Source organism: Artemia franciscana, chromosome 5, assembly GCF_032884065.1.
Source record: "Artemia franciscana chromosome 5, ASM3288406v1, whole genome shotgun sequence".
In the NCBI taxonomy this organism is placed as follows: Eukaryota; Metazoa; Arthropoda; class Branchiopoda; order Anostraca; family Artemiidae; genus Artemia; species Artemia franciscana.
Window position 1 is genome coordinate 21662882 of NC_088867.1, and position 19887 is coordinate 21682768.

The following is a 19887-nucleotide window of genomic DNA, read 5'->3' on the forward strand; positions in this document are numbered from 1 at the left end:
CTCTGACTAGCCAGTTTGTTTATAGTTGTTTTCTAATTTTGTGTCTACTATAGGCTGTGGTGCGTTCTTTGCTAGGTTGCAGCTACCGCTGCAACCATGATAGATCACTTTTTTTGCTATAAACAATTCAGAATGCAACGTCAATAAAAACGTTGAGGTAGAAAACCCTTTATTTATAAACGAGAAGACGGTTATTTTAGCTTTTCTATATTAATTAATCCCTAATATCGTCAAAAATTATTTCGGACATAACTCTCAACAAAAAAAAGTGATAATCGGTTGCTATTGTAGTTTTTATTTTTGGGAAATAATGCTATAAATATTGCTTACATTTAATAATTTAAATTCCTCCTCTCAGGGACGTAAGAGGATGAGATGGTGTGTTAGATATATTGCTATTAAAAGACGATTGGAAAAGGGCTATTGTGGTGTCAACAGTGTACTAATGTAGAATGATTTCTATTAGATGTTTTATTATATGTTCTTTTTTTTTAAATTTAACCTCTGTTGGTTTTAAAAACAAAAAAAGAACCCATAAAACTGCATGAAATAAACTATTCTAACTAGACCTTTGGTGCCAAGGCCCTGTGAGATGTTGCCGTAACTGTGAAAAGCAACAACCGTGATTGTGCCTCCCATTTAAAGACTGGAATTTTCAGTTTCAAGTTTTTATGTGCTATGGAACAAATAATTTTCTTGTGAGATTCAAAATTTATGTGAAAACGTCTCCTTAATCATCCAAACAAGGAGAAGAATTTTTGTTCTGCAGACTGAAGACTGCTTCTTCACTGCAGCCTAAAAACTATTCGTATGGATCTTTGTATCTACGAAGTTTCTCTTTTTCTCTCTCTCTCTCTCTCTCTCTCTCTCTCTCTCTCTCTCTCTCTTCTCTCTTGGTCTTAACTTGGTCGGAAGTAAAAGTAAGGATCCTAGTTCTTTTTTTAGAATCCCTGCCTATTTTGACCTTAGGGGGAGGTGTTCTCTAAGATCTATTTCTATGATATCTAACTGAACAGTTGATTGGCAAGTATTCCTCGTCTTTTTATGCTTGGCTTGTTACATATAACATAATCTTACTCATTTCTTTAAATATCTCTAGGCAGGAGAATCTTCAGTACCATGCAAGGTTTTTGTTGGCCGATGCACGGAAGACATGACACCTGATGAAATTAGAGAGTATTTTTCAAAATTTGGTGAAGTGACTGATGTGTTTATTCCACGTCCTTTTAGAGCCTTTGCTTTCGTGACTTTTGCTGACCCAGAAGTAGCTAATTCTTTGTGTGGTGAAGATCATATAATCAAAGGAGTATCTGTTCATGTTTCAACGGCCAGCCCAAAGACAGATCTACAGTCAAAAGGAGGAATTCAAGGACTAGGAAGTCCAGCTGGTATGAGTTTTCGATTATTTGCTTTCTCTCTTTTTCTAGGATCGTTAATGTCTCCATTGTACAATCCAATACGTTGAAAGCTAATTGTATCGTCATTGGGTTTAAGAGCAACAAGCTCCTTTGTTCTTTTACTTTTTTCAATTGTGATGGGCAGTCTGTAGATATATCAGATTAACAATGCTTCTTGACTACTTAGTTCCATATATCTTCCCTGCAGTGTGGGCGGTCTGTAACTCGGTGACGTGAAATATTTCAGATACAGGGATCGTCAAAGGAAGAAAGATATTCCCGAAATTTGCAAAATTTTGCGATAAGAAGCAAAACACTTACAATCCAGTCGAGATCTATGGAATGTTTGTAGTTTTTCCAGATTTATAGGGAATAATTTTTGAAAATCAATCTAGAAATCCCAATTCTTAATGTGTTAGTACTTATGGAAGATTTTACTTCGATCTTACTTTCTTGACATTACTATGCAAGGTTTTGATCTCAATAGATTGAAGCTAGTCTTGCTGGGGCCTGAGCTGAGAGAAAGGGAGGGAAATTCCTAGGATAATGTCGTTTGTACATGTACCAGAAGGTGTTGTTGTACATCATGTACTATTAATTCTTGTCATTAGGATATGTTCCAAGAGGGAGAGTTTGATCTTGACCAAAATTGTTGAAAAGCAAGAGATATTGTCTTAGTTATAACTATTGAGGAGAGGGGGGGGAGTAAACCAGTTGTTGAAAGGAAGTACCAGCTTCTTATTTACGCCTTTTTGGGATATGAACCTAATAAAATCTTTTAAGAGTAGGGAAAGAGGATGGATCCTAAATACTTTTAATCACGACATCAAGGTAAACTCTGTCAGAAGTAAAAGCAAGTATCTTAGTTCTTTTTTTTTAGAATCCCTGCCTATTTTGGCATTATGGGGAGGTGATCTCTAAGATCTATTTCTATGACATCTACCTGAACAGATGATTGGATCTGTCCCGAATCTGGTTGGAAGTTAAAGGAAGTGTCCTAGCTGTATTTTAGGGAGTTCATACCCATTCTGCCGTATATGGAGAAGGATTTTCTAAGTTCTTGTCATGAGGATACCACCAACATAGGCTACTGAGTATGAATAAAACTCGTTTGGAAAGAGAAGTTAGTGCTCCACTTGTGTTTTTGGGGTCAGAGCCGGCCCTTTTTCTCTGGGTAATTTGGGAGCAGTGAGTAGTTGTTATCTGGGTGCTAAAAGAACAGTACGTCGTATTTGTAAAAAAATGGCAGATATTAAAAGCTAATTTTTGCGCTGTGGCTTTTCTGGGGTCCAATTAGGGCCTCTGTGGGAGGAAAAGGCCCTAAATTCTTGTGTTAACCGGATTTATTAGGCTGGAATCCTAACTAAACTAGGTGGGAACCAAGTACCACAGTCATTTGCATTCCTCTCTGGCCTCTACAAAGGGGGAGGGACTGAATTGATTCTACAAAACCTGGTCATCAGTTCAATAAAATGTTAGTAGTCTGTCTAGAAACTCCATTCTATCCGATATCACCAGACCATTAGACCCATAAACTTGGTTACTAATGGTGAGTTGCATCCTAAATAATTTTTCGAACATACTATCTTTCCGTTTAAAACTCACCACAGCATCAAACCGCCTGAGGCCAACACAGCTACGCACGCTTCTCCTCCATCCCAATCTATTAAAATCCTTCCATTTCAAATCCTCCTAGGAAGTCTCCATTTCCCTTAAATCTTTCCTTACGACATCCTCCCACCCTAACCGCGAACGACCTACGTTCCTTTTATCCCTATACGGTTGGCCGAAAAGGACAACCTTTGGCAATCTGTCATCCTTCACCGGCAGAACGTGCATTAGGCATCCCGATCTTTCTCTTTTAACAGCCCTAACAAACGTGATTGAACAGCACTGTTCGTACAGCCAATTGTTTAAAATACGGTCAGTCAGTTGGGCTGCCAAAAAAATCTGTTGGTAATTTCTCTGGAAAACATATAGCAAATCTTCCTCCTTTTTCCGGAGTGCTCATGCTTGAGAATCATATTTGACCACTATCATCGCTGTAGCCTCCAATATTCTAATCTTAATTCGCAAACTTATCATCCTATTCTTCCAAACTTTTTACAACTGTGAAAAACACCCTTAGCCTTGGCTATCCTACTATTAACATCCTAACAATCGTAACATCCTAACATTCCAGTATAATTAGTGAAAAAATATATACAGATTATCCCCATATTTTCATCTATACCTTTTATTTTTATTTATTTAAGAATTAACGACGCTTCTTGACTACTAAGGTCCCAGCGTCGGCCCTGCAGTGCATTCCTGCAGCGTGATTCGATCTCTGGGTCCCGTATTACCAAGCTAAGGTCAAATCCACTGCGCCACCACAGGACACATCTATACCTTGAAATCTTTTCAAAAATATTCAAACGGCCTTTTTATTTTTTACCGAAAAGGTAGTGTATTACAAGACACATTTCGCGAAAAACTACATTTTACAAAGGTAAACCAAATACCTTATAAATACCATATAGTGAAAATATTTGATGCTAGTTTTCAGTAAAGGCATGACTAGACTAGGCATAGTAAGTTTGGTATAGTAATTTTTTCGCTAGTCTTTTTCTTCTTTGTTTTTATTTATTAATTTAAATATTTAATATTTCTATTTAATATTCTATCAATTTTTGTAATTAGTATTTCTAGAAATAATCAATATTAATAGTTTTAAGTTTATATTTCGGCTGTGCTTTGACTTTTCGACTGTATTCGTTTTGTTATTCTATTGACTCGCTTCAAATATTAAAAGGTCCATTCAGTGTGTGTATATGTGTTATTTTGGCGGATTACTTTAAAAATTGGAAGGTAAAGTGGGTGTATGTATATGCGTGTCTTTATACGACCAAAATACGCTAAATTAGGGAAGCCAGAAATATGAAGATTTTCTTCAGGATCTTTCTTGTAGTGCCTATAAATTTCTTTTTGTAATGAACTTCTATTATTTAAGATTAATCAAAATAATAAGAGCATTTTTAGAATAGTTTCAAACGGTGATAATTCTCACTAGACCTTTTTTTTGTGCGTTTTTAAACTTTTTTACTATAGGCTGTGATTTTCCCTCAGCTAACTCGCTAAATAGTCTGAGAGTGGTAGCACTAAAAAGGAGGGATCATAAACCCCTGGTTATTACCCTTCAGATTAGTATGGTGCCTTTACTATGCTTCCGAGCATTTCTACTCCAGAAGAAGGCCATTTTTGATGTCACATGGTACTTTATGGTGGAGTTATCGAGATGAATTTACAAAGGGCACATAGGCATAATCAAGAGTTTTAAAATTCGGCATTAAACATTTTTACGATGTTACAGAGACTGGTACTCCTGCCAGTCTTCTCACGATTTACGAAACTTACTAGGGGGATAAGAGAGAAAGTACACAAAGGGGAGGATTTTGAAACTAATTTTTAAGGTTTTCGGCCATAGAGACTATGACTGTGTTTTTCTCATGCTTCGTAGCCTTTTTACACTACATATGACGCCAAAGAGTATAATTTTTGGGGGCTTATGGCGCTTTATCACGATGTTTTCAAGATGAATTTATAAAAAGCATGTAGATGTAGAAATTAGCTTTTAATTGAGACCTTAAACAGCTCTTTATGATGTTGCAGCCTGATAGTTCTGTTAGTCAGTGGAGGATTTATGCAAAATATTAAGGGGGCTGGGAGGAGATATACAAAAGGGAGGATTTTAAACTCCAGGTCATGGGTTTTCAACCATGGAAATTTTTAAAGTACGCTTTTCATTCTTTTCTAGCTTTCAATTCCAGAAATGACACCTGAAGTGCAGTTTTTGGCGCCTGCTTGATACTGTTTGGTTGCGTTATCGATTTAAATTTATAAAAATCGCTTATGTTTAAGAATTAGCTTTCAAATGATTCCTCAAACAACTCTCTATGATGTTCCAGTAACCTGCTAGCGGTGAAGAAAAAAAAAGAAGAAATAAAAATAAGTTGGGTGGAGATGGTCATTTTTGGCTAATGCGTGCCAGATCCTCCGCTAGTTGTTTGTGGGAAGAGAAAATTTTCTGGTAGTATGGTGCTTCAAATAAAGCATCGAATTATGAAAAATATTAAGGGGGTGGGATGGGAAAAATATAAGAGGGTGATTGTATACCTAAGGTGTAAGGTTTTCGTCCATGAAGATTTTTAAAGTACCCTTTTCTTTCTTCCCTGGCTTTCCGTTCCAGAAATAGTACCCAAGGTGCACGTTTGGCTGCCATATGGCACTGTATGAGGATATTATCAGGTTGAATTTATAAAAGAAGTGATTTCTGGAAATGCAATGCAAAACATAAATATAAATGTATTGAAGTATATGAAGTATCCCACTGAAATAAATATAATACGTTTTAATAACTATAAGAATCTGTAAGTAAGGATTCTTAGAGAAAATGAAAGAGTGTATTATGAAAATTCATTTAAAAATTCTGATTCTCCTCGAAAAACTTGGAATCTAATTAAGGATAAAATTAAAAAAAAGTTATCACATCCTGAGGTATTAATTAATACAAATGGTGTAGAAGTTAGAGGACCGCAATATGTTGCTAATATGTTTAGTGATTATTTTGCTGGTGTTGGTCAATCAATTGTTTCAGCAGGAATAGATTTGTCCTCTTGCAGGTCGCATAAACAATATTTACCCCCCAATGAATGTACGAGCATATTTCTGACCCCTGTTAGTTTTGCAGAATTCCAAAAGATTATCAAAAATATAATAAACGGTATTTCAGTGGGACATGATCAACTATCAACAAATTTGTTAAAACAGTATTGCCAGAGTTACTTTTGAACCACTTATCCTCATTTTCAATTTGAGCATCAATTCAGGTATCTTTCCTAGTAGATGGAAAATTGCCCGAGTAATTCCGTTGTATAAACAAGGTGATAAATCTGATGTAAATAATTATCGTCCAAATGCAATTTTATCGCCATTATCTAAAGTGTTTGAATAATTTTTTAAAGAAAGGATTTCTAGCTATTTGGATAAAATAAATTTCTTTAATAAACATCAATTTGGATTTATGGCAAACCGTTCGACAGAACACCACAGTTGCAGCTCTTGAATCTATCTATATATATAAAAATAAGTTGTCTGTCTGTCTGTGGATCAGGTGACGTCATGTTTCTGTGTCGGCTGACGTCATGAAATTAGTTGTCATCATTTTTGCTTTGACGGTGACGTCATTCAAGATCCCTGACACGTGAAGATCCCTGAGGCGTGTCAGCTCCCTGACACGCCTACCAATTTTCATCGTCCTAGCACGTCCAGAAGCACCAAACTCGCCAAAGAGTGGCGAGTGGAGTTACAGTTGAGCACGTCCTCCACTCTAAGCATTTTCCAAGATTTCCGATTTCCCCCTCCAACTCCCCCAAATGTCAAAAGATCTGGTCGGTATTTTCTGGTAGCTCTGAGACATGAGTTCCTTCTAAATATCAAATTTCATTAAGATCTGGTCACCCGTTCTTAAGTTAAAGATACCTCAATTTATATATCAATTAATATTATATATCAATTAATCTATCTATCTATCTATATATATAAAAATAAGTTGTCTGTCTGTCTGTGGATCAGGTGACGTCATGTTTCTGTGTCGGCTGACGTCATGAAATTAGTTGTCATCATTTTTGCTTTGACGGTGACGTCATTCAAGATCCCTGACACGTCAAGATCCCTGAGGCGTGTCAGCTCCCTGACACACCTACCAATTTTCATCGTCCTAGCACGTCCAGAAGCACCAAACTCGCCAAAGCACTGAACCCAACCCCCTAACTCCCCCAAAGAGAGCAAATCCAGTACAGTTACGTCAATCACGTATCTACGACATTTGCTTATTCTACCCACCAAGCTTCATCTCGATTCCTCCACTCTAAGCATTTTCCAAGATTTCCGATTTCCCCCTCCAACTCCCCCAAATGTCAAAAGATCTGGTCGGTATTTTCTGGTAGCTCTGAGACATGAGTTCCTTCTAAATATCAAATTTCATTAAGATCTGGTCACCCGTTCTTAAGTTAAAGATACCTCAATTTATATATCAATTAATATTATATATCAATTAATATATATATATATATATATATATATATAAAAATAAGTTGTCTGTCTGTCTGTCGAGTGACGACATTATATGACGTCTGAATTATTTCATCATATACCAAATCAAAAACGAATGTATTCAAGCCGAAGTAGCTGAGTTGGTAAAGCGTTATGTTCCAGGTTCCAGGTCCGAGAGGTTCGAACCTTGGCTTTAGCATTAATACAAAAGAAGAAAAAAAACTAAAAAAGGTAAAAATTACAAAAAAACTAAAAAGAAAATACTAAAAAACTAAAAAAGCTAAAAACTAAAAAAAAAACTAAAAAAGGTAAAAAACTAAAAACTAAAAAAGAAAAAAAAAACTAAAAAAAAAACTAAAAAAGGGTAAAAACTACAAAAAAAAACTAAAATATATAAATTATATATCTATATATATAAAAATAAGTTGTCTGTCTGTGTGTCTGTCTGTCTGTCAGGTGACGTCATGTTTCTGTGTTGACTGACGTCATGAAGTTAGTTGTCGTCATTTTTGCAATGACGGTGACGTCATTAATGGTATTTAAGACATGCGTTCACGGAAAAATGTTTAAACTACAACGGGGACGCCGGGGCACAGGCGGGATATATAATTGACGACTGAGACACAGGGATTGTTTGAATAGAAATTACAGACCGGGACACTGGGACACAAATGACGACCGGGACACTGGGACGCAGGGAATATAAATGACGACCGGGACACTCAAAGAGAAATTACAAACTGGGACACCAGGACACAAATGACGACCGGGACACAGGGAATATAAATGCTATTTATATGCACAGACAATGGGACAGCGAAGAATGTTGTATATTCGCATGTTTTACGTAGTTAAAAATATATATTTATATCTATCTCTATTCACAGGTGGGACACAGGGACACAGCTACAATGGCGCGTAACTAATATGGCGCGTAACGACTTACGCGCGCGGGGGGGCGCGAAGCGCCCCACCAACTAGGTGTTGGGGTGGCGCGAAGCGCCACCCCAACAGCTAGTTAGAAATAAATAATTGTTTAGATGATGATTTCCATGTGGCTACTGTTTTCTATGGTGTAAAAAAGCATTTGAAAGCACTATAAATCATGAAACTATTCTTTACAAAATGATAAATTCCGGCATAAGAGGGAAAGGATTACAAATTTGAAAATCATACCAGTGCGGATAGAAAATCACAGTAGATGTCGGTGATGACTGATTTAAAAAGTCTTATTGATATTAGTGTCCCCCAAGGCTCAGTATTATGTTCACTTTTATTTTTGATTTATATTAATGATCTTCCAACAGGTTTGCAAGAGAATATTAGCCATGCAATTCTATTTGAAGGTGATGCAGCTATAACAGTTAAAGCTAGGGATTCATCGACATTTATCGAAAATTTGACTATAAGCATTGCCTCAGTTAATCGATGGTTTGCTTCCAATAATCTAGTACCGAATTTTTACAAAAACTAAATTTATGGTTTTTGGTCGTTCAAAACGTGCCACTCGAGAGATTTCTTGTCAGGAGCTTCAGGTTGGTGATCAAAAAATTTGTAGGGTCCAATCATATAGTTATTCAGGAGTTTTTCATGACCCCCTTTTGTCATTTCATAATCGTATTGAGTATTTAAGATTAAAACGCTCAAAATGTCGGGTCGATGTATAGTGTGAAGAATATTTTTCCATTTACAATATTAAAAATAATTTGCCACTCTCTAATTGCTTCTTATTTGAATTACTGCTCAGTTGTATATCGTAATACCTTTTGGAAACGTATAAAACCCTTTCAGGTACTAAAAAATAGGGCAATAAGAATACTAGGAAATTTTTTACATCGACCTTCAAAACTTGATATATTTCGGAAACTAAAACGTTATTCCTTTTCTTAAAGTTGTTACCGTCAGGTATTAAATGCCCTTCATTGCAAACAATTATGAGCTGAATGACACAATTCTGTTTGATCCATCCCAAAAATCTCAACTAACTTTAAAAAAGCAAATATTAAAGATTATCTGCTAAAATTTTGATTGTTCACCGTTGATGATGGAAAATTAAATTATTTGATCTTCTTCTTTGTGTGTTTTGCTTTTGTGTCCCTATTTTGTTTGTTTTTTGCTGCATTAACTTTTGGAAATATTATTATGATGAGATATTGGTGTTTTTTCTATGTTTTTGCACTGTCCCAGCCTTGCTTGTGAGGCTCTTTATTCAACTTTTTAAGTTGAATAAAGAAAAGTTAAGGCTGAACAACTTAACGGATGTTAACATATTTAACTTCTCCTTTTTTCAGGTGCTGGAAGAAGCGGTTATTCTAGGGATGGAAGCGGGCGAAGTGTCCATCCTTGGTCTGGTGGAGGAAGTTCTGGACCTCCTTATCAAAGTGGCGGTTCACATTACCAAGGTGGTAGTGGGATGGGAGGCTGGGCTCAGCCTCCTCCCCACACACGGCCAAGTGAATTGCCCAACTTAGCAGCTTTAGGTTCCTCTTTAGGGATCACCGGAAGTCCTGGGACTAATCCCGCCCAATTAGCTGGCATGGGAGCCTTAAACCTGGGATTACCTATGGGCTCTGCATTGGTTGCTGCTGCTCTGAATCAATGGGGTGGATTAATTAGTGGCCTCCAACAAGGTCCTCAGGGGCCACCTCATCAGGATCAGGGTGGGTATTCCAATGTTCCACCATCTCAAGGTGGTCAAAATACTCAAGTGCCACCTCCTCAGGCGCTGCCGCCGTCAACTAACCCGAACCAGCCTACGCAAAGTGGTGGACTACTTGGCTGGATGGGACAGGGTGGCCCTCAAGGCGGAGAACCTCCATCAGGCCCTAGTCCGAGTGGGAGTCAGCAACAAGGTACTTGGATGCAGCGAGAAAAGCAGCCATCTGGTGGCTATATGAAATATGAAGCTTAATTAGTCGATGTTAAATTATTATTGATATATATTATTAACGGTTAGGTTTTTTTCCAAGAACATTCGTCAACCCAGTCCAGCCATTTAGTCACTTTGCAGTTTGTGTCAAGTTTTCATCTAACGGACTATTAGATCAATTAGTCTTTTGTTCTCAATTCAAGCTAAAGTAAGATCAATGCGTAAACCTACACGTCAACTTGCCGACGCTACTTCGACAAATAGTTTTGTTAATTGTTTAACAACGGAATTATTGTTTTTATCAATTTGGCTGGGTGGTACCTGCTGTTCTTCATATAAGAAGTTTATCCGATCTGACCTGCTAGTTCATGCATGCTCAGGGCTTTCATTATTCCTGTTCGAAATATTAATCTTTATGACATTAAGTCTGTTGTTTATGCCGTGATCTTTCATCTTAAAGTTGGGAATGAATAGAAGGCTTTTTATTTCTGCTTTATTTCTATAAAGCTAGGATACTTAACCATATTTGTTTCCTGACCGCTGGGTTGTAAATAGTAAGAACACGCACTTTTCGATTTATGTGTTTCGCAATACTTCTCGGAAGACACACAAGCAAATAAAACAAGATATTGACTAATTTCTGCTACGCCATTGGGTAGATGCAACCTTATGTATATATATATATATATATATATATATATATATATATATATATATATATATATATATATATATATATATATATATATATATATATATATATATATATATATATATATATATAATCTGAATGTTGATAAATCTGAATGTACTGTAATCATGAACTCATTTTGAAAGCCCTCAGTATCATAAGTTGTTTCAAGTTTAGAGTTAGCAATCTAAATGTTAAAAGTAATTCAATTGTTTTGTTTTTACTGGCACGTTTTAATTTTATTATGTATATATGTTATTTAAAAAAAAAAACACGCCAGGTTTTTAATAGAGTTTAATCGGAGATTTTAAGTTTGTATCCTCGAAACGGAAGATAGAATAAAGCGGCGAATGTGACTGCGATGATGGTATAGAGCGTCGTGTATGATAACGGTGTGAATGGGTCTTAAAAGAGGGCCGTATTTTTGTATATGTTAATTTGGTTTTGAGTCGGTTCCGTCTTACTAGTCAAGACTCTTCTCAGAAATTTTTTTTGAGGGTTGCCAAGATCTGGGTTTAAAAACTCGTATTTATGAGAACCCTGCTTGAGATATATTTGATTGAAGTTGTTTCAAAATTAGAATTTTAAACGAGCTTTAAGTCCCTCTAACAATTTTTAACAGGTTTACCTTTGGTCCTAGTATTAATGCAGATCTGATTACATTGTTGTAAGTTTTATGAATGAGGACGTAAAATCGATTCGTAAATGAGTGTTTTATATTCCTTCTCATTTTCTTGGTGTCGTTGATTAGGCGTAAAAGCATACTTTCACAGTCGTTTTTTTTAAAGATATTCAAGGTGAATATCTTACTTTATTTTGTTCCTTGATATGTAATTATTTTTTGTTTCAACCAGTTTTTGGCTTTTTATTCTTCGTTAAGGACTTGTTTGAAATCTACCTGAAATATTGGGGTTGTGAATCTTGATTTTTATTATTCTTTAGATTTCAGATGAATACTTTAATTTAGAAAAAAAAATTCTATTATTCCAATTCCGTAAAATCCGTAGAAATTTTAAGACAATGAAAGAGGATCTAAAACAATGATAATGTCTCAAAGGAACTTTTTGCAATTTTAAGTATAATTTTTGTATATTTTCCAAAACCTTATCATAAATGCCAACTTTTTCATCTATTTCTCTGTCTCTCTCTCTCTCGTCTCTCATTTTATCTGTATTACCTTATGCCTCATTAAATGTGCTTAATTCCAATAGCAATGTTTAAAAGTACTATTACTTGTTTCCCTCTCTTTGTTTTGATAAGGATAAAAGTAAGAACTCGCTTAGTCTTATCTTATTTTAAAATGATATGACTAGTTTTTTTGTTTTTTTTTATGTTGGGTATTATAAGCTCTATCTTTAAAAATCCATATTTGAAATTAGTTAACCTTTTTATTTTATCCTAATATATAAAAATCTAACTGAAGCAAGGCTATTTGCAGGAGGTTGCTGCAGATACCAAATAGAATAAACTCAATTGAACTAATTCTTTTATTATTTTGATAGTGTTGTTGTCAAGAATAATAAATTTTGTGGAAGATCTAGATTATATTTCAAATTTATTTAAATAATTATCTAAAGGCTGGTAAATATAGAATGTATATAATATTATAGTTCAAAGGCATGCTCCTGCAAGTTACTCCTAAATTAACATCCCTTGGTTTCTAAAAGTCATTAACTAGAAATACTGTTAATCCATGTGATATGTGTTTTCTGCGCTAAGTCAGTGGTGTCAACTTTGGGGGAGAGGGCATACCCCTCCCCCAAGATCCTTCTGCTTCCCCATCCCTAGATTTTGAAAAATGTTTTTTTTTATTTTCATCAAAAACTGAAAAAGAATGAAATCGCCTCCCAATCGCCTCAAATTTTCAATAGGCATAGAACTGTCATGTAAGCAAATCTAAGGGCTCTCTAGAGGGAGAACGAGAAGAGGTGGGTACTTTAAAATACCTTCCCCAGATATACATTAGCCTGTAGACCCATCCCTGAAAGTTTCATTTTCCTTACCTAACCCCTTTCTGAGATAGCAAGAAGTCACTCAACTAGAATCTTACCAGTGTTTTGTACAAGAAAAGTAAAAGATGACTCACTTAGGGTTCCCTAATGATAATAGCCTACCGAGTATCTCTAGCTACCTATAATAGCAAGACTTGTTAAGGAAATAATTGAATCAATAACTAAGTGTTGATTATTGACTTACATGAATATAGATAATGACTATACAAGAATTTAACTAAAAGGTGGTAAAATATATGACAGATCTTATTGGTCTAAATATTCAAGACCTATAAACACAACTGCTTTCTAATCTCAATTCTTTGTGTTTCTGATTCTTAGCAGCAGCTTGGCAATGGAAATTCTCAGTTCTATTGGCCTACTAGATATGGTCTAGATAGGTCTCAAGACATTTAAATTTTATTTTCTCTACAGTTAGATTTAGTTATAAGGGGATATACATTATGTTACAAATCTAGTGGTCCCCCAATTTGCATGATCACTAGATTTTCAAAGGTCAAAGAAAATTCGATCCTTGAATCTAGTGAAGACCTTTGATCTTGATTGCCATCATAAGAAAGTCATGGACCCAACTTATTGTTAGGCATAGGCCTACCAAAGAGTATAGTAAATGCTAGATAAACCCTGTGTCTGACCTAGGCCATCCAAAATCAGGGTTTTGTTGTAGATTGCTAGTGACCCTTAGAAATTTGAACTAAATATAGCCTACAAAAAGTTAGTAGACATGCTTACCACTAACACCAACTTCCCCTGAGACCATTTCCCAGGCCTTTAACACAAGGTGTTTTTTGGAGTGATCACTCATATTCTTTGAAAATAATATGGGCTGGCACCTAACAGCCATAATTAGTTTCTCAGTCACCTCCATTATTTTTATCTTTTTCTTTTTTAAATCAGAACAAGGCATGCAACTTGTCGCATGAAATCGCCTCCCCCTGGACTTTAAAAATACATTGTCCCATTTCCGCCCCCAGCATTTCCTTGAATTGACTACACTCTGTTAAGCAAGGCAATATTGTATAGTATTTGACCGCCGTCTTAAAGGTTACTTTCTATTAGTTGACTAGTAGCAAATAATTGTCAATTAACCTCTGAAAATGACCCAATTGTTGTTTGTAAGATTGTTTTGGTGGCGGAGGTTAAAGATGAAGTATAAAATGATGTGGTTGTAGTTATTGTTGTTTCTTTGAAGGTCTTTTTTTCGTTCTTTTTTTAATGGATTTGGTGTGCTGAATGTAAGCAATTGATTTTGTGTGTTTACATAATATGTATGGCATATTTAAAAGTAAATTTCTGTTTTGTTGATAAGAATGTGTGGGATTCTTGAACATCAGTAAATAAAAATAATCTTGTGATTTCTTTCTTTAGACCTGAAGGTTTTAATCAAAAGTAACGCGTAGTTTTCTGATATTCAGAATTCAGTATCATTCAGGCCAGCTTTCAAGTACGCGTTATTAAAAAGACTCCATGCTCCAATTTTTGAATGTGTTACAGGAAAGCTGTCGAGTAATTTTTGGCGTCTTTCACGTCATTGGTTGGTTTTGTTAATCATTTCTAACAACCTTAATCAGCGAGAACTTTGTCCTAGACCGCATTAACTTTCTATTTAAAAAAAAATGAAAAAAAAAAATATATAAATGTGATCAAATCTTTTGGTGAAGACAGTGAACAAATATACAGTGCCATCTACATGGTTCACATCTGTAAACGTATTCCAACAGGAAATAAATAACCAAAACGAGAACTTTTAAAGAATAGAAAAACTAAGCTTTGCAAATAGAAAAATTTCTTTATATAGAAAGGTGTCTTTTTAGTCCAACATTCGCTGAAAGTGCCAACTTAATATCCTTAGCTGTTCCTGAGCTGTTGTAGGTATGTCCTTTTGGCAACCTTGATGAAAGTCCCAATTTAGTACCTTTAGCTGTTCCTGAGAAATTGAAAATCACAGAAACATCCAACCTGGCTGTTCCTATTGAAGACCTAGTAGCATATCGCATCTTTTGATTTAGTTAAACATGCCCCTCAAATTCACCTAAAAGTTCCAACTTAGCCTTTCATGAAATGTTGCAGGTGCACCTTTCTGACAGCCAGGATGCACATAGTTTCTTCTCATTTAGTTCAACGCCCCCTTTGGGATTCCCTGGAAGGTTTAACTACATACTCTTAGCCGCTCTTGGGATATTGCGAAAATCAGCCCATCCCCACCATTTTCACTATTAAATTTGTGTTTAAACAATCGCCGATTTACACTAATTACAACCGGTGGCCCCTGTGTGAATAATCATCCCTGGCGGCATGATTATTGTACCTCAACTATTTTGAACAAAATTGCTGTCTCAAATTTTGGTAAATTTTCGTAGGAGAACACATGGAGGGGGGGGGTAGAAAGGAAAGTCAAGGAAGGGGGCTGGTTGCAAGTTCATCTATAACAGTACTTGGAATTTGGTGCCCCAAATTAAGTTTCTCGAACTGAATAGAATCACCTCAAAACTGGTTGTTTTTTTTTTCAACACTTAACCCTAACCTTTTTTAGCCCTATAAATCTGTTTGTAAAATGACTGTAATACTCGATTATTTTATTTTTTATTTTCGTTCAAGATGCTTTACGCAAAATATTTTTTTATTATTATTTTTGTTTGCTTTTCATTTCTCATGGTTATAATCTGAAAAACATTGTAATATGCGATGGATCAAACATAATAGAGCTTGTTAAAACTTAATTTACCCGCCGACAACAGGACTTCCCTCGTTTTTCTAGTTAAGATAAGGCATCGCATTACCCTCATATATAGTACTCGTTCTTTATTTTAAAATTAACTGTATAATGTAGCGTTTTGGAAACGTCACTACTTCCACTTTGTCTTATCAAATAAGAATGACTGAACCGAGAAATCGTTCGGTGATTCGAAAGACTTACCACGCATATCTACAAAACTTCCGCAGACCATAGGGCTAATGAATGCTGATTTAAATGTGGACTTCTTACTCTATGCTAATTTTATGTTAACTAATAACTAAAGAATTTTTTTAAGTCCTGGAGTAGGTTTTGGTCAGATCAAGGGAATATAGTCTTCCTTAGATTAAAAAAAGTAAACAAATAAAAAATATATTAAGCCTGTTGGACTAGATATTGAAAAATCAAACTCGTGCGTGCAAACAGCTGTGCCAATTCACGAAAACATACTAAAAGGCAGATGATTTTTTCTATTCGTTTTTTTAACAAAGGATACAAGAAAAAGTTGTTTTTTTTTCAAATTCTAACAGGTGATAGCTGTTTCTTCTTTTTTTCTCCCTAATGAAAATACAATTAACACATTTTAAAATTTTTTAGGAGATCAGTTCTCCTGACCTCCTCCCAATAGACAACTTATGCTAAAAAGAATTTCATACGGGGGAGGAGGAATAAAAAGGGCTAGAATAGGTAAAACTAAAATATTAGGATGTTTTTGTTGTTATGGGGAGGGTTGTGGTTATAAACGCTCTTCAATCTTATTACCCTTACACGGGTGCGAAGAAATAAGGTCTGGCAAGGGTTTCAGCTTTGGTTTAACAAGGGCAAGTTTTGCCAGGTAGTTTGCCTGAAAACAGTGAAAATATTGAGTTACGTATTCTTTTAAGAGTAAAGTGAGAAGACAGGTCATATTGAAACTACAGAGAACTTGTAATGAGAACTCTAAATAGCAACTTCAAACTTTACCACGTATTCAACAAATTTTTGCGATTGATTTTTGAAGCCGCTGGTATTAAGAGTAAAGGAAATATTTCTCTATCAGTATAAGCTAATAATTAAATAAAAAAAAACTAGTACTTTTAACTGAAAATAAGGAGCTACATTAAAACTTAAAACGAACAGAAATTATTCCGTGTATGAAAAGGGATGTTCCCTTCTCAACATCCCGCTCTTTACGCTAAAGTTTGACTTTTTCTCTCAATTCTACTTTGTTAAACAGTAAAAATTACTAAAATCACCTCCTCACTACACAAACAGTTCGTTACCACGAACAGTTTGATATTTTTGGCTAGTTTCATAGGCTCTATGGGTTTGTAATTTCTTATGTATTTGCAAAATTTTGCTGCATGAAGTTTATTTAATGTTCAAACTGTATTCAGTAAAGTACAATACTAACGCCTATTCAGTAAGTTGTTGCATTCAATTGCTGCTAGCTCTGTTGAAACCCGTATTGGCCACTGATATTTGGTTGTTGTTTCTTTTTGTATTTTGGGGTCCTTATGCATACCGGTGGTTCTGAAATCTGGAGATTTTCTTCTGTACTGATTAATGTCCTATCAGAAAATTTGGCTTGAATGGATTCTATTGAAAGCAACGTTGCTACGGACATTATTCATAACACTTTAGCTAAGAAGCTACTGTTAATGCCGTGGTCATAAAAATATTGCTTTTATCTTCTGTTTCTCGGAAAATTAACTGGTTCCCCACTTTTAAAGCAAGCTCTTTTTCTCATGTGAAATTGCAACAACTTCACTATAAAAATAGATGGAAATTTTCTAAACATAGTGAAGTAAAATATTTGTTGAAATAGAGTTTGTTTTAAAAGAGGACATAAACAGACTTGAACCCATCTTTTCTCATTTTTGATAAAATAAGCTTGGGCCAATATAATCTGTTGAAAAGACTCCAGTTAAAATATAATTGTTGCATACTACTTCTTCTTTTCTTTTCTTTTTTTCTTCCTTTTTAATAGGAGCTATTACAAGGAATAATGTATTTTTGTGAAATAAATTTATTTTATATTAGACTTTAAGATGACGACTCAAACAAATTGTCATGCTACGTAACTAGACGTTAAATCGTGTATAAAATATATCATTCAAAGTCTTTCAAAGCTGTATTTTTGGCGAAACTAATTCAAAATCCTAGTAACCGGGTCAATATAAACAATCGGATGGGAGGAGGTGATCGGGGTAATTTTGTTGTGTTTTTTTTCAAAAAGCTGTGTTTGCTAATATAACTTTTTTTGAGATACCAAACAAGTTTCTTACTGGTCATCCCTTTTTTTAAATACAAGTGTCCCGGTGTTTATTGGCTCAAAATGCCAATAAAAAAAATATATTATTTTAGTCAAGGAGGTCTAGCTTTTTGAGCTGCACAACAGGTATTATTTACGAGACAGAAAATGGATTAAAAATCGTATAAGTAATAATGTTTCTCTAAAATTAGCTGTTTCTAAAGAGTTTTTGCGATCTAACATTCTCACTTTCTTTTTTCATTTAAAAAAGCTTCCCTCCATTCTTCTCACTGTTGACAACTTTTAACAAAAAACCTTAGTTTAAACCTAGTCTAAAACCTTTTACTTTAAACCTTAGAGACTTCTTTCAAAAAAGATTAAATAGTATCCGAACCACACTTCAAAATACCATGTACTGAAAAGAAATTGCCCTTCCCCTATTAAAGGGTGTCCTTCCACCACAGGACGCCCTTCTCACGGTGACTTTTCTCACTATTTCAAACCTTTTCCAAACTGTGGCCAGTCATGCTTCCACAAAAAAAATGAAAAATCCCTGTGCTTCCAAAAAGGAGAATAATGAAGAATAATAACTATTAAAAAAATTAACATCGTTGTTTAACCAAAATAACAGAACAAAAAAAAGTTTTCCATCATTGTAACTTTCTTTTTCACAAAAATATACACTATATGTTCAAACAATACAAAACATTAAATCAAGTTATTGTGGTAACTCATCCTAAATTTACCATTCAACCCTTCTCTATAAACTCTGCTTCAGCTGCAGTTTCAACAGCAACATCAAACACTTTTAACTTCATGAAAAGAAACAAAACTGACTGCGCTGTTTTACTTATTTATGCATTTCCATAGATTATTCACTCCTTTCTATAAACTCGCATTCCAATCAAATCTTTTACAACAGACCCCATCCTTACATTCTTTGGAAATGTTGCTATCTAATAATTTTATCATACGATAAAAGTAGGGTTTGAGCCAAACAGGCTTATGCAGATGCTCACCAATTGTGATGTTGTTTCTTATTTTTAGAAAATTTACGCATCATTACTCTTTCAAGCTTCGCTTCGGTTATGGAAATAAACAAGTCATCTATGTATTCAGGCATGAATCCATCCTTCAAGCTTGCCCATCAACGATCTTTCTGCTTTCGGTCGGACAGTGCAAAAATATTTCACAGTTTTAGGTCTGTAGTCTGGTTCTCAAACACGATGTCAAATATGGGCAAATAAACCCATTTGTGCCTCTGGTGTTTAAAGAACGGTTTCCTCTTATTGATTATGAGATTCTAAACACAAAGCGGAGACGGCTTCCTTTCTTAACAACTAAAGCAGACGTAGCCAGTTCAAAAACAAAAGCTTCTTCGTAAATTTGGAATACTTCTACGCCGACATTATTTTGTCCCTATGGGATTTCTGTATTAACGATGAATTCCATCCAAAAACCTTTCCTGACCATAAGTGTGAAAAAGAGTTTCCTCAAAATTTTTGGGAAACTTCGGATGGCCTTGTTAGACAAAAAGACTAAAAACATAAACCTATGCTGTCAAATTGATTGCGTTCTTCACTGTTTAATAACATACATGTCTTGTACTATTACTTATTGTTTATATTAAAGAAATGAAGATCAAGAATGGAGTTTTTCAAGGCCGGCAAAAATATTGGACGAAAAAAAAACGAATATTTTGGGGAGAATACCGCTTCCCTTCTTCATTGCTATAAAAGAAAGAAATAGATTCACATTTTCAGAACGAAACGAACGAAAAAAAAGTGGAAAGAAAGTAGAAAAAAAAATTAGAAAAATTAAAAATACTAAAAAATCAAACAACGGATAAAATCAGAAT

General features: G+C 35.0%; 1 protein-coding gene across 1 annotated transcript in view; it reads left to right on the plus strand.

Annotated features, from left to right (window-relative positions):
* The window catches only part of LOC136027098 (TAR DNA-binding protein 43-like), a 40399-nt gene extending 27809 nt beyond the window's left edge, over positions 1-12590 (plus strand). Inside the window, exons 5-6 of the mRNA XM_065704047.1 lie at positions 1100-1388; positions 9782-12590. Of these exons, the coding sequence (XP_065560119.1) occupies positions 1100-1388; positions 9782-10401 (909 nt within the window). The 3' untranslated portion in view covers positions 10402-12590. The remainder of the gene's footprint in view (positions 1-1099; positions 1389-9781) is intronic.
* The last annotated feature ends 7297 nt before the right edge of the window (positions 12591-19887 follow it).